This window comes from Dendrobates tinctorius, unplaced genomic scaffold (genome assembly GCF_039654945.1).
Source record: "Dendrobates tinctorius isolate UK_male_01 unplaced genomic scaffold, ASM3965494v1 ptg000135l, whole genome shotgun sequence".
In the NCBI taxonomy this organism is placed as follows: domain Eukaryota; kingdom Metazoa; phylum Chordata; class Amphibia; order Anura; family Dendrobatidae; genus Dendrobates; species Dendrobates tinctorius.
In genome coordinates, this window is record NW_027361803.1 from 10312567 (window position 1) to 10327977 (window position 15411).

At 43.4% G+C, this 15411-nt stretch overlaps 1 protein-coding gene across 1 annotated transcript in view; it reads right to left on the minus strand.

Moving 5' to 3' along the window:
* ADAMTS12 (ADAM metallopeptidase with thrombospondin type 1 motif 12) overlaps positions 1-15411 on the minus strand; it is a 609414-nt gene that overhangs the window by 137051 nt on the left and 456952 nt on the right. The window contains exon 19 of the mRNA XM_073543900.1: positions 10947-11073. Coding sequence (XP_073400001.1) covers positions 10947-11073 — 127 coding nt within the window. The remainder of the gene's footprint in view (positions 1-10946; positions 11074-15411) is intronic.

The window sequence follows — 15411 nt, forward strand, 5'->3', positions numbered from 1 at the left end:
TGAGCATTTTTCCCGGGAGACCCTCCCAATAGGGTCCGGAAGATCGCTGAAATGGATAGAAACAGTCCTCAAATGGCATGGGAACAGCATGGAGAAGACCCCTGGACATATCTCTGACTCCCAGGTCACTGCTCGGTACAATGTGGTCAGAGTATTACGCCACTTTTACAGACTGACATTAAAACAAATAAGAAACAAAGATAAAATGAATTTTACAGGAAAAAATGTCAGGAAATGTTTCCTGTGTAATGACTTGTATATAAGGCAATATAAAAAAAGAAGAAAAAAGCCATCTCTCACTGTATTTCCTTGTTGTTATTAGCAATAAATAACTAATTTAAAAAAAATGACTTGAGGTCTCCCTCCTATTTTTAATAACCAGCTAAGGCAAACAGAAAGCTGTGGGGTTGATATTATCAGGCTGGGAAGGTTCCTGGTTATTGTCCCCTTCCCTGTCTAAAAATACCAGCCTGCAACTGCCCCAGAACTGGCACATCACATTAGATGCGCCAGTTCTGGCACCCTCTCTCAGCTCTTCCCGATTGCCCTAGTGTGGTGGCTATCGGAGTAATAAAATTTGGAGTTGATTACAACTGTGATTTGTATAAACATTTAAGGCTATCCGGCAGTCCGACATAATACAGTGATTCCGCCAGATCACGTGGACTAGAGCAACTGGAGGCTGTAAACTCTGTCGCAGCAGATGGGAACTCCACTAATCTTAATGGCTCCCGACTGTCTGCACGTGCTGCATGTTTTATCACATTTTTTATTGAATTTTTTACCTATGTTTTTGTACAGCAATGAATTTTGATTAAAGCTAGTTGAAAGAAAAGGAAAAAAGACTTAGTTGAAGAGATAGATAGGGAGATGGATAGATAGAGAAATATCCGGAAGCTTTGGAGGAATACATTTGTAAAAAATGGCGTGGAATCTCGCTTTAATAACCAGCTAAGGGAAAGCTGATAGCTTTATGCTTATATTGTCAGGCTGTGAAGGCCCATTGTTTAATGGGCCTGCTCGTGTCACATCAGCACCCACTACCGGATCTCGCAGTGCTCCGCGATAGCAGACAGTGTCTGTGACCAGCGGTGACTTCAGTAAGGCTACCGAATGGCACACAGAAGGCAGCGTGGGAATTGACGGCTGTGACCGATGGGTAACCTTCATGATGTCACAACTCGTCACAGTGGCCGGCTCTCTTGTTACCCTCAGTGTAAGAGCCAGAAGCGGCTGCTACAGCATATTAAGCTTCGTCCTATGAATGAGGCTTCGTCCTATGAATGAGGCTTCATATGCTGTGGACGTCGGAGCGCTGATCTTGGTGCAGTGGACTACGTCAGAGCTGCGCGGGAACTTTACTTTCTAATAAATGAGTAAATTAGGGGAATTGTCAGGGAATGTTTTTTTTAAATAAATAACTTTTGTGTGTGTTTATTCCTTTTGAAATAATTCATCTGGCAGGTAAGCAGATGTAAATGCTTTATGAATATTCAGAGCTTTTCCCCCTTTCATCTCTTAGTGCCGAGAGAAGATGGTTGGGGGAAGCAGTGAATATTTATTTATCCTCTGATTTCAGAGGTCAGTGGGCCGAGCATCGGGTCCCTGGGTCTTGGATAAACCCAATGACTTGATGCGGCTGGCTAATCACAGTAATGCCAGTATCCAACATGGCTTTAGCATAGCGCTCGAGCACCCACGATACTCGGCCGAGCAATGAGTGTGCCCGATCGCCCTAATGCTCGATCGAGTAACAAACTTGCCTGAGCATGCTCGCTCATCACTAGTAGCAACCCTATATGTCAATATTTGACCTTTAACCAGCCTTGCCAAAGGGATATTAGCTAAGGTCTCACCTACAGACAGCTGTTTTGAGGTTCTTGCCCCTCATCAGTGCAAATCAAGGTTTTGCTGGTTGTATACAGCTTTGGAAGATACTTTCCCTTAAGGGGTTATTACCATCTTCATAATCAATTTTTTGTCTTGTATACTTCTGCAATTTACTGCTTATTAAAATTTGCAGATGTTCTCACAATATTAACTCTTTTCTTCTGTTTACAGCATGTTGTCTAAGGTAACGACAGCGAGCTGAAACTAGCCGGGATTATGAAGTAAAGGCACACTCCATCTACCCCGGCCAGCAGCAAATCAGTGCTTACAAGCTCAATAGAAAAGAGCTTGTAAGCACGCTGCATGTTCTACTGTCTAGCAGTGGTCGGTCTCCAAGGAAACGAACTGTAAACAAAAGACAAATGTTAATATTTCAAGAATGGCTGAAAGTTTTATTAAACAGTACAATAAATTGCAAAATTGCTTGTATTTACAAGATTTACTAACAATATCCATCTGTCAAGATGGGAATATCCCTTTAAAAGAGAACAGCTGTGTATCGGGCATTATTGGAGAGACTTTTCGGATGGGTATAAAATGCATTATTTAATTTAGGTTTTTCTTTCTTTTTTATGTGGCTACTGACTAGCCCTAAACAAAAATAATATTTCAGTTTGGAAATAATTTTTAGACTAACCACTGACATGCTTATGCTTCCGCTTTACTGTGTAAACTTGGACTGGCCAGCAGAGTCATCTCATCATAGGATTGTCAGTACAATCATTAAGGTTAGTAAAGACATTGCATTATCATAAGAGGGTGGGGGATTAACACAGCACTATTGTATTATAGGGTACAGTATGGTGGCCCCCACAACCCCTTACACACAATAGGATGGTCCCCACACACAGAATGCTAGATCCTACATACTGCCCACGCAATATAATGGACCCCACACACACAATATGATGGACCTCACATCTCCAAACACACAGTATATTGGACCCCATACTCCTCCCACAGACAGTATGATGGACTCCACTCCCCCGAAACACAAAATAATGGACATTACATCCCCCCACACACAGTATGATGGACCCTACATCCCCCCACATAGTATGATGGACCACACTCCCCTCACATACAAAATAATGGATCCCCCCCCCACACACAATATAATTTACCCCACATTTCTCCCATACACAGTATGATGGACCCTACATCTCCCACACACAAGTATGTTGGACCCCACATTCCCCACACACAGATTGATGGACCCAAAGCCCCCAAACAGTAAGATGCTGCCACAGGTTTCAACAAGCGCTGACTGTTACAATAAAAATGAAAAAGAATTACTCACCTCCCCCTGTTCCACTGATGTGTTGGTCAATCTTGTGACTCAGACGCACAGACTGAATGGTGGAACAGATCGGCTCTGCCCCCCACCCCAACTCACTGGCCCCATTGCGGCTGTGTGGAGTGTTACTATTAGCACCCCCCATCTCCATCACCTCCTGTAGACTATATTAGGGTATTGACCGCGTTCCGTCCATTTACTCCCTGTCGTACAGCGCACGAAGCCTGCAGGAAAAAAGGGGGCTGCCAACATGGAAGTCATTAAAATAATATTAATGTTCCTTTAAATGCAGGTCATATAAACCTATACATGAAGGAAAGAATACCTTGCTTATACCCGCTCCTGCGCTGAGCTGTCCGGTGGACTTCTATAGATGCCATGTTCTAGGCAGAATCTCCACGCCAACACTGTAACGCTCATCATCAAAGCTCGTAGATTGAATATTAATGCAGCTCTGTCTCATGCATCAGCAAATTATTTGTTCTCTCTGTACTTTTTTTTCTTTTAAGTATCAAACACATTTCCCAGCGAAAGTCTAAAGTGAAAATTTGCTTAATTGGAAATATTCTGGAACATAATATGTGAGCGTCTTTCTGGCCAATCTCCTGCGCACGGTTCAGTAAAGTAATACATTAATTTTATGGATTTTAAATAATTCGACATGTTCGCTTCATTGATCGTGCCATGGAGCAGAAGTATGAATGCAGCACAGGTGGGGCAGATCGGAGTTTGCTGGTTAACTCTTTCTGTGCCTGTACATGGACTACCATAAGGCTGTGTTCACACGTTGCAAGTTTACTATGGATTTTCCATCTGGATTTGCAAATGGAAAATCTACAGAGAATTACAGTAGTAATAAAATGAATGAGAATATTAATAAGGTCGGTAATTTCTATGCTAAAAATTGACCTGTGGCGCACAATTTGTATTCTGCATCATGTCATTTTTTCGGCGGATTTTCACCGTGCGATGCGGAGGATGAAGTCTGCACCTAATCGGCGTCAGTTCCACGGCAGAATCCACAACTGCACCAGATCCACCATCAGTTTTGTTACAAACTGTATTTGTCACATGACAAACTAAAAACCATCATATGTATCTGTATCCCTCAATCTGTAATGGGGTCTGTTTAGCTCACATTAGGGTATCCACCAAATGATGGCCACTTTAACTGAAACGACCCACATTATGGTAAAGTCATATTAGTTTCCATGACTGTTCTTGGGTTTGATTTTTAAAATATGGGACATCAGGAATGAACATTGTAATTTGAATTGTGTAAATGGTCCACAAACTATGAATGATTCAATATCTAACTTTGAAAATGTGCTCCCCATTGAGCCTCACCCCTAAAGTAGATAACTTTTTTTTTACTTTGCTGGTAGTTTTTGGTGAAAAAGGTAACTATTCTAGTGGAAGTTCTTGTCAGTGCTTGATACCTGACCCATCAGTGAGGGAGAGGGGGTGCGGAAGGGTACCTCTTGCCATAGTCTCTGACCCATTCCTTTACTTGGGGGCTGAAGGTTCTTTGGGGGGGGTGGGAGAGGGGGGCTTCATCTGCCTAGAGCATCAAAATACTTTGTCCCAGCCCTGATAACAATCAAGAAGGGAGAGAGAAGATGGGAGCAAAGAGTTGTTAGGACTTTAATTGAGGTGGGTGGCTGGGTAACCAAAGACAACTCTCCATAGACCCCAAGATGGCTGCTCATAGTTTCAGCTTCTTGTCTTTACATATTTACTTGCTCCCATAAGTAAAGTACCATGCAGCTGCGGGGATCAGGAACATTCATGATCACATGTCTTTGTGGCATGGTTCGTAGACAAGAAAGTGTCCTGTGGATTTGACTAAAAGCTAAACCGGGGAGCGGAAACAATTTTTGCATCGAGTTATTGTAGGAGAGCACCCGGTAGATTTTTAAAAATATAGATGCAGACTGTAAATCTGAAGAACAGCGTCGAGATGATGGAAGCAAAGTGCTACAGGACCGATTTGCTGCATGTCTAAAAGGGATAAGGTCAGTGATCAGAAGCTTGCGGTGTTGGTGGACAGTAGAGCAACAGCAGCTAAGAGACTGGTCAACTACACATGGGCGGACATACCGCCGGTTCAACCAGTGCGGCTGCACTGGGGCCCAAGGCCAGATTGCCCTCATGTGCGGTGGGCAGGGAGCGATCCCAGAAGCTCCACTGCCTACATGAGAACATAGCAGGAGCGGAGCTGCAAGGATCTGTCCTGCTTCCTGTCTCTGACACAGAGAGCAGCCCCGCTGGATGACGTCATCATTCAGCGGCCGCTGTTCAAGAGCAAGGAAGCTCGGGCGCCGGTGATGCTGTGAACAGGTGAGAGGTGCTGTGTGTGTGTATATGCATCAGTGTGTGTGTATGTATGTGTGTCTATGTATTGGTGTGTGTATGTATGTGTGCCTAAGTGTCAGTGTGTGTGTGTGTGTATGTGTGTGAGTATGTAGGGGAATGATGGGGGTGATGGAGGAGGAGGAAATGATGGAGGTGGTGGAATGGGCAATGATGGGAGTGGTGGGGGAGAAGGCAATGATGGAGGTGGTGAAGAGGGCAATGATGGGGTGGGGGAGAGGACAATAATGGGATGCGGGATGTGGAGGCCAATGAGGGGTGTGGGGGATTGGGATGGGAGGAAGGGGGACTTATAATGGCCTTAGGAACAGGGTGAGGTGGAGGAAGACATTATCGCTTATTATGTAACACAGTCCCTCAGTACATAGTGTACTCACTTATTATGTCTAACACAGTCCCTTACTATATAGTGTACTCACTATGTCTAACACAGTCCCTTAGTATATAGTGTACGTACTTATTATGTATAACACAGTCCCTTAGCATATAGTATACGTACTTATGTATAGCACAGTCCCTTAGTATATAGTGTACTCACTAATTCTGTATAACACCATCTCCTTAGTTAGATAGTTTCCTCTTTTATTTTGTATAACACCTTCCCTTATTACGTACCATCCTCTCAAGTTATATATGGTTCCGTCCCTTATTATATAGCTTTCCTCTGCTGTTATGTATAGTGCTGTCTCTTACATAGTGTATTCTTGTTAATTTTGTTATTCACAGCGCCCTCTTTTATTACATAGTCCCCTCTCTTTTTAGGTATAAAATGGCTGCTGATCGAGGAGCCGGTGACCAGACAACCAGTCCATCAGCTCCTCCATGAGAAAGGAAGCTTTCCCATGCTCCATCAGCCATCATTGCATTATATATCTAACAAGACAGGATGGTATGTAATAAAAAACAGGCTCTTTATAAATTCAATATGTAAGGGACGGTACTGTACATAACAAGAGGGGGCACTGTGTAAGGGACAGCAATATACATAATAAAGGAGACTATGTAATATATATACACTCACTGGCCACTTTATTAGGTACACCATGCTAGTAAGGGGTTGGACCCCCTTTTGCCTTCAGAACTGCCTCAATTCTTCGTGGCAGAGATTCAACAAGGTGCTGGAAGCATTCCTCAGAGATTTTGGACCATATTGACAAGATGGCATCACACAGTTGGCGCAGATTTGTCGGCTGCACATCCCTGATGCGAATCTCCCGTTCCACCACATCCCAAAGATGCTCTATTGGATTGAGATCTGGTGACTGAGGAGGCCATTTGAGTACAGTAAACTCATTGTCATGTTCAAGAAACCAATCTGAGATGATTCGAGCTTTATGACATGGCGCATTATCCTGCTGAAAGTAGCCATCAGATGTTGGGTACATTGTGGTCATAAAGGGATGGACATGGTCAGCAACAATACTCAGGTAGGCTGTGGCGTTGCAACGATGCTCAATTTGTACCAAGGGGCCCAAAGAGTGCCCAGAAAAAATTCCCCACACCATGACACCACCACCACCAGCCTGAACCGTTGATACAAGGCAGGATGGATCCATGCTTTCATGTTGTTTACGCCAAATTCTGACCCTACCATCCGAATGTCGCAGCAGAAATCGAGACTCATCAGACCAGGCAACGTTTTTCCAATCTTCTACTGTCCAATTTCGATGAGCTTGTGCAAATTGTAGCCTCAGTTTCCTGTTCTTAGCTGAGAGGAGTGGTACCCAGTGTGGTCTTCTGCTGCTGTAGCCCATCTGCCTCAAAGTTCGACGCACTGTGCGTTCAGAGATGCTCTTCTGCCTACCTTGGTTGTAACGGGTGGCAATTTGAGTCACTGTTGCCTTTCTATCAGCTCGAACCAGTCTGCCCATTCTCCTCTGACCTCTGGCATCAACATGGCATTTCCGGCCACAGAACTGCCGCTCACTGGATTTTTTTTCTTTTTCGGACCATTCTCTGTAAACCCTAGAGATGGTTGTGCGTGAAAATCCCAGTAGATCAGCAGTTTCTGAAATTCTCAGACCAGCCCTTCTGGCACCAACAATCATGCCACGTTCAAAGGCACTCAAATCACCTTTCTTCCCCATACTGATGCTCGGTTTGAACTGCAGGAGATTGTCTTGACCATGTCTACATGCCTAAATGCACTGAGTTGCCGCCATGTGATTGGCTGATTAGAAATTAAGTCTTAACACACAGTTGGACAGGTGTACCTAATAAAGTGGCCAGTGAGTGTATATACATGAATGTGTGTGGCTATATATATATATGTAGCTTTGTCACCATAAAAGGAAGGGGGCCCAGACACATTTCTGACAGCCCCAAGCTGTCAGTGTCCACCCCTGCAACTACTTGCAATGTTTAGGAGGAGATACACTATAAGGTAACTTTATAAATGTAGCTGCAGTCCTATGTAAATCCACAGTGCAGACCCTGGGTCTGGTGGGAGATGTTGCAACGTTACTGGAAATATAAGCACCTCTATGTGATTGGATTCATGGAATCAGCGCTAGGGGTGTGGGGTGTTGCTGGAAAATGAACCCAAGGTGCAAAGTGTTAAGGGAGTGTCACCAAAAGTATAGGCATTTCTATATTATTGGAGCCATTGTACCACCACTTTGGAGACGGCGGGATATGTGCCCCGGGCGTTGGAAGTGTAGAGACGACACTGGAACTTTAGGCATGTAAGATTGTAAGGGTCGGCACTTTTATGAGAATCTAGGGAGAGGGGAAGGAAGTGCAGGGGGTCTTGTTCTTTTGGTTCAAGGAGTCTGGGAACACCGGTGGAATTATAGGCACTCCTATGTAATCTAAATCTTTGTACCAGCCCTTTAGGGTCTAATGTGACTTGTACCCTGGGTACTGGAGGTGGACGTGGTGCCGCTGGACCTATATTCTCTTCCATGAGGTTGTACTGTGTTTATGATCGTTACTATGTGTCTGAGAGTCAGTCATTCCTGTGTGGCTCGGGCTGCCCTACTTAGGCTCATCTCCTCCACAACCTGAATGTACAACTGCTGGCAGCGAAATCCTGTCCCGCATCATCACAAATAATAAACATGATGATTTACAATTTAGAAAAGAGAAAGTGCTAATAGAGAAATCAATGTAATGTGGTGCTCGCCCCGACGCGCGCCGCCTCACCAGCTGCTCGCATTGTGCGAAATGCAAAGTAATGGAAAGTTATTCATTCTATTGACTCCTGAAGAGATGGAGACCTGAGCCGAGCTGTCAAGCAACGCAGCACAAATGTCTTGTTGAAATTCAGCGTTTGTGAGATTAATCCCCTAACTGCAAACTGCAGAGTGACCCTAATGTGGCATTTCATCATTTTACATGTCTGGATGTTAACCCTTCACTGTAGTCATAGTCAGACTCCTTGGAGGACAAGTCTTACGTTCTGTATATTTTTGTGTCCATCAAGTTGACAAAAAGAACATGTCCACTGGAAAAAAAAAATATGTGCAACTGAATTTATCTTTTTCACAGGAACAGAATATGCTGTGTGCATATGCGGAGGCGGTCCTTTTTAGAGGTAGGCGTGTTCTACAAAGCGGGGTGTGGTTTATAAAAAAAGTAACATCTAATTATATAATGGCAATGAAAGGGAATCCAGGTGAAAACACTAAGGGGCTTCAATAGGGGCATAATTACTGTGTTCTTTCCACAATACATATCCCTCTCTCCTGCTGTATTTTTTTTTCTGGGGGGGGGGATGGAACATTTACTATGGAGCCCCAGTGAATACGGGGTAAGCCGAATTTGGAAGCAAACATTAAAGTTTTATTGCTGAAAAAAAATCTAGTTTTTCCCTATCCATATGACAGAGGATAAAGTATGGACCCGCAGTAATCCCGAGAATGAGGCTCTGAAAAACCCTGAAAATTTGATTTTTTGGGGATAACCCTTTAAAATTTCTTGACAACTCGGCTCTTTGTTCTACTTGCTGATCTTAAAACCTCAAAAGCGATCTGAGAAATTTTCCTGTCTGACCAAATTCTCCATAAGGACGGCTGTATTGTAAGGGAATGGAAAATGTTATTGGTCTATCTTTTATCTCTTTCTCATATTTTACTGGTACTGCGACACGTTCATGTGTATTACCATTATGTGTGTGTCACATAGGTACTGCTACACTATTCTGTGTATTACCTTAAGGGATAAAAGTGTAATGTATATTTATGTTAATGCTATGTATAACTACTGTTATAGTTGTAGGGAAAGTGTAGTACCCCAGTTAGGCCACTAGATGGGGGGTGGAGTTCATACTCAGCCTGTAAATAGTTAAAGTAGGAGGAGCTAACTGCCATTAAGCTGAGGAACAGCTGAGATTTGAGTCAGTTGGGCAGGAGCGCCCTGACAGGGCAGACAGCTCTGTAACCTACATGGGCCGAGCTGTCCAGGGCCTGAGGGCCACAGATGACAACACTGCAGAACTCAGCAGCGCAGATCACACCAGCATAGTTCACAGCAGCGCAGAAACATAGCAGTGCAGATAACTACACTACAGATGGTAGTGAGACAGTTGGTAGCGGGACGGCAGCACAGATCGCTCATTATGAGTCAGCTTGCTACATGGGCAGATGCCCTTTTGTCTGGGGTGAAACAGACAGGGGAACTCCCAAAAATGGTGAAGCTAGACAAAGAGGATGCTATGATGCTGAACGGGACGGGATGTCCCAGAGATATGCTGAAGGAAGTCAGTGACAGCATACAGAAAGTGACAGAATTGTGCATTGTGGAATCTGAGGTAACTGATGTAAAGAAAATGGATGTGCTGTGCACAAAAATGAGTAAAGCTGTTATTGTTAAAGTTGAGCGGGACTGTGACTCTGTTTGTTCCACATTGTCTGAGGAAAATGTGCCATGCATTACAAAATGTCCTAAGAAGAATGGAGCTGCAGGTATGCTGAAAGGAAGCTGTCATGTCTATATGAGAGGAGGCCAGGACACCGTTGCCCCGGAGTCCTCTGCCATGACTACGGTAGTGGCTGACCCTTACACATCATGCATTCATATTATTGACGATGCAACATTGAAGGTTCCTAGTGAATGACAACAAGCAGTGAAACTGTAAGGAGTGTAAGAATCATTACCCCTTAGACCTCAGTCCAGAGCCTCTCATCTACCCAAATCAGTTCTCATACTTTGCACTGACAAGGGGAACAACCCAGAAACACTGTTTCTGCAAACTGAGATTCTGATTTGGCTTTTATCCTAAGTCACATTTCAAGGCTTGTTAGAGGGTCAATGGTGACTTGTAGGATCGCTACTTCCTATAGGTGGCACTATAGAGTTCAAGTCCTCTTCTCTGATTTTCATAGGACGTAAACTGGACACTTGTCTACATTGTTACTACACTTTCCCCAGGTCGGCGTGTGCTCACCTGGCCGGGCAGTCCTGCAGGTTGCACTTCTTCTGCCTTGACATCGGCTGCTCGTTGGGATCACAGAAGGTATATTTCACCACACCTTTTCCTTTGCTAACACATCTGGCCACCTGGCGCTGAACCCCTGGGTGGGAGATACAAGGAGCCATTACATATGTAGCAGTGCCGAGGTTGTCATTTCAATGTACTGTCATTTAATGCAAGTTCTGAGTCATCTTATATCCGGAGGGAACAATTTAATGATAGATCATCTCTGCAACATCAAAATGGGTAACGTAAAGCCTCAATACAAAAATGTGACCTCAAACTATCACACGTCACATAGTATTGAGTAAAGGGAACTTTGAGATGTCTCTGGGCAGAACAGAACTGTAAAAACCTGTGTTCATGAGCTCTGCACTGCAGGTGACGATCTGAATCTGTTGCTTAATTGCACACTGTTGTTTCTGCAATCTATAGTGTAAGTGAATATAAAAAAAACTTTGTAATATATTATATTAAACATCTATGCTTATTTCTCCACTTATAAGCCACTTCTTCCCCTTCCGTGCCTCCCGTATGCATTATTCACTGTGAAAATCCATTCTGTTCAAAGATGGACTGTCAGCTCACTGAGGAATCAGTTTACAGCTGACAAATGAAGCTTATGAAAAGTGAGGGGAGGAACGAGGAGCAGAATGATAGGGAAAGGTGGAGAGACAGACATCTGTTTGCTTTATAGTAAGTGTTCTATTTCACTCATGAGCAGGATTCACTGCTACTCTGCTCAGTACTGCTGTAAAATGTCGTACATGCTACTAGAAAGCAGTAGTAAGTGGATTACTTCACTCCAGGTCTGAAATCATAGCTACACTGCTCGGCACTGCTGTATAATATTGTCTATGCTGCTGCTGCTTTCTAGTAAATGCTTTATCTCACTCCAGGGCTGGAATCACAGCTACACTGCACAGCACTGCTGTATAATATCCTCTATGCTACTGCTGCTTCTTTCTATTAAATGATTTATCTCACTCCAGGGGTGGAATCACAGCTACACTGCTCAGCACTGCTCGCTTTAAGTCATCGTGGGGGTGCAGGGTGTGATAACAGTCACCGATCACTACACAGTGAGCGCGGCTGTAATCACTCCACAGCACTAAGATTGACAGCCTGCTCTGCAGCATGTGTGCAGCACATATGTGCAGAGCAGTCTGTCAATCAATACTCAGATGTGCTCCGCCCTAATGACTCAAAACAAGTAGTCTCAAGGAGGATAAAACTTAATTTTCTCCCTGCAGCCGCTGCTCCAATTATGCTACCAGCCAGGAATTTTACCTGCAATCTCTTTAATTGACTTTAAGGTTTAGGCACTTGGAGGAATTACAGCTCAGTACAAGTTCAGCAAAAATTGCATCACATTGGCCTCCCTGTTCCTCCAAATGCCTCTGATTTTTGCATACAGTACAGTATCATGTTCTATCAGATGCCAAATTGTAGAGAACTTTCCCTAGAAGCATTGTTATTAGGACAGAGTACATCTCTTATATGGTGCCGTACAAAAGCGCCATATAGTGTCATGCTGAGCATTTATAGCTCCGTACTAGTGACTGCATGCGCCGCTTATAAGTCGGCTCTATCCATATTATTCCCTTTGTTCTTTTACCTTTATTATTGCTTTTGTTAAGGTTTTTCTCCATCTGGATGACTTAAGGTTAAACACGTTTTTATCCTTCTTGATCCCAATGGCCTAATGTCCCTGCTCAGCCCTACAATGTACAGCAATGTACAGCAGCCCTAATTATGTAAAAATGCACATATTGTATCGGTATGTATGAGGCTCCGGCCTTGGCTGCGGCACATATCATGGTATTATACCGCTGTGACCCCCTCACCATCACAAATGCGCATCTAACAGCGAAGGATCAAAGCAAGGAAAATGTAAGCAAAAGGCAAATAAATGTTTAAAACCTCCTGCCGGAAACATAATCAAAGTCGCATAATAAATTCTGACCTTGGTGGAAATCTTGTATGTTGGGAAATATAATAAGAGATGAAGTTAATATAAATGAATAAACAGGTGCAGAAAGGGAATAAAACCGGAACATTCAACACGTGAAAAACTCAATAATAATCATAGGAACATGAATTCAGGGTCACAGGATGTACAGAGCATCCAACAGTTTTTTTCTCCATCTTATTTCTCGTTTACGCGCAACAATAATCATGGATGAGATTTTTTATGGAAATGCTCGCACCCGACTATCGGCCTGTCCAAGAAAGGACTTCACAGAACTGTAGAATGTTAGAGTTGGAAGGGACCTCCAGGGTCATCGTGTCCAACCCCCTGCTCAAAGCTGGATTCGCTAAACCATCTCAGACAGATGTCTGTCCAGCCTCTGTTTGAAGACTTCCATTGAAGGAGAACTCACCACCTCTCGCCACAGCCTGATCCACTCATTGACAATGCAGTTTTCGTGCACTCCAGTTTTTTTTTCTTTGGATCTGAGACAGAGGTCAGATAAGCTCAGACCAACAGTGTAAATAGTGTAAAATAGCATCGCGATAAAAAGGGTCATATATAGCAAGATCCGTGTTCATTCCTATACCAAAGAAGGGAGAGGCTACCAATTGTGGAAACTATTGGCCGATTGAGTTCATACTTCATGCCAGCAAAATACTTCTGAAGATCCTATATCCAAGAAGTATCATTTCTCCTTGAGGAGAATGACATGCTAAGCATGCCGAGATGAGAAGACTTAAAGCCGCAATGGTCCTCTGGGAAATATGCTCATTATGCAAATTGCCTCTTCAGAGAGGAAGAGGACTAGAACTCTAGTGTCACCTATTGGAAGTAGCAATCCTAAAAGTCAATGTCAACCCTTTAACGAGCCTTGTTACATGACTTAGGATAAAAACCAAGCCAGAATCTCAATTTGCAGACACTGTGTTTTGGGGGTACTGCCCCTCGTCAGTGCAAAGTGTGAGATCTGGTTTGGCTGTGAGAGAGGCTACAAAGACGGTTATGGCCTTACTTTGACAAAGAGCTGCCAAAAGAACAAGCAGGATTCAGAAAAGGCAGAGGAACAAGGGAAGTGATTGGTAACATCTAGATGGATAATGGAAAAGGCCAAAGAATACAAGGAGATCTATTTTTTGCTTCATTGACTACAGCAAAGCATTTGACTGTGTTGATCATCAGAAACTTTGGAATACGATGAAGAATATGGGTGTGCCGAACCATCTGATCAGCCTCATTAGGAACCTTTACATCGACCAAGAAGCAACAGTGCAAACGGAACGTGGCGGCACGGCATGGATCAAAGTAGAGCGAGGCGTCAGACAAGGCTGCTTTCTCTTCAGTATATATACAGAAGATATTTTCAGGAAGGCTGAACTTGCCAAAAAAGAAGAAGGAATAAAAAATTGCTGGAGGAATCATCAACAATCGCAAATATGCAGATGATACAACATTGATAGCAACAAGCATAGATGGAATGAAGGATTTATTACGGATTGTCAAGATGGAAAGCTCAAAAATGGGACGGCTACTCAACACAAAGAAGACAAAGATATTGACCACTGCCAGGTACGACCGGGTTACATTTGAGATGGACAGCGACAAACCGGAAGTTGTAAAGGACTTCAACCTACTCGGATCAATGATCATTCAAGATGCAGCGACAATACCAGAAGTCAACAATGAAGACACTGGACAAGGTCTACAAATCGAGGAACATTTCTCTGGCGATGAAGACACGGCTCATAAAGGATCACCAAGCTACGACTTGCGAACACATGATACGAAGAGAGCAATCTTTGGAGAAGGACATAATTGTTGAACGCATAGAACAAACAAGACAAAGAGGAAGGCCAGCAACCCGATGGTTTGATACTATCAAGATAACATTGGAGAAGACCCTGGTGGACCTATCTAGGCTTGCTCAAGATCGATCTTCCTACAGAACATTTATCCATCAATCCACCATGGCTTGAGATCGAGATGAAGGCTGTTAATTGAAAGAATTATAGTACCCAGATAATAGTGTCATACAGACACCAGTCAATATTCGGCCTCATATGAAAGTAAACAATTCGTCATTTAGTACTTTTGCAATCATGGATTGTCCACACATAGACACATGTAGCATCAACATCACATGACAGAGTATCATGTTATTTTTCAAAACTAGTCGTCTTATGCCACTCTTTCCAAGTAAGAAGGAAAAGTAAGGCAGTACACACTTGTGTCTATGCTGTGTCCAATGCATCCAATAAATATTACTCAAGCTTCTAGATCAGATGTAAGTCTAAACACAAATGTACAGAAGAGGGCTTTTAACCTCGCGCCATTCATCTCTGCTATGGGAACAACATCTCCATTCATCATATCCATACCTCCATTTACACTAAGTGCCATCAGAAACAAAGAGTGAGGCATCGAAATGAAGTGCAGACCACCATGCTCCGAGATCTCGCGTAAGAC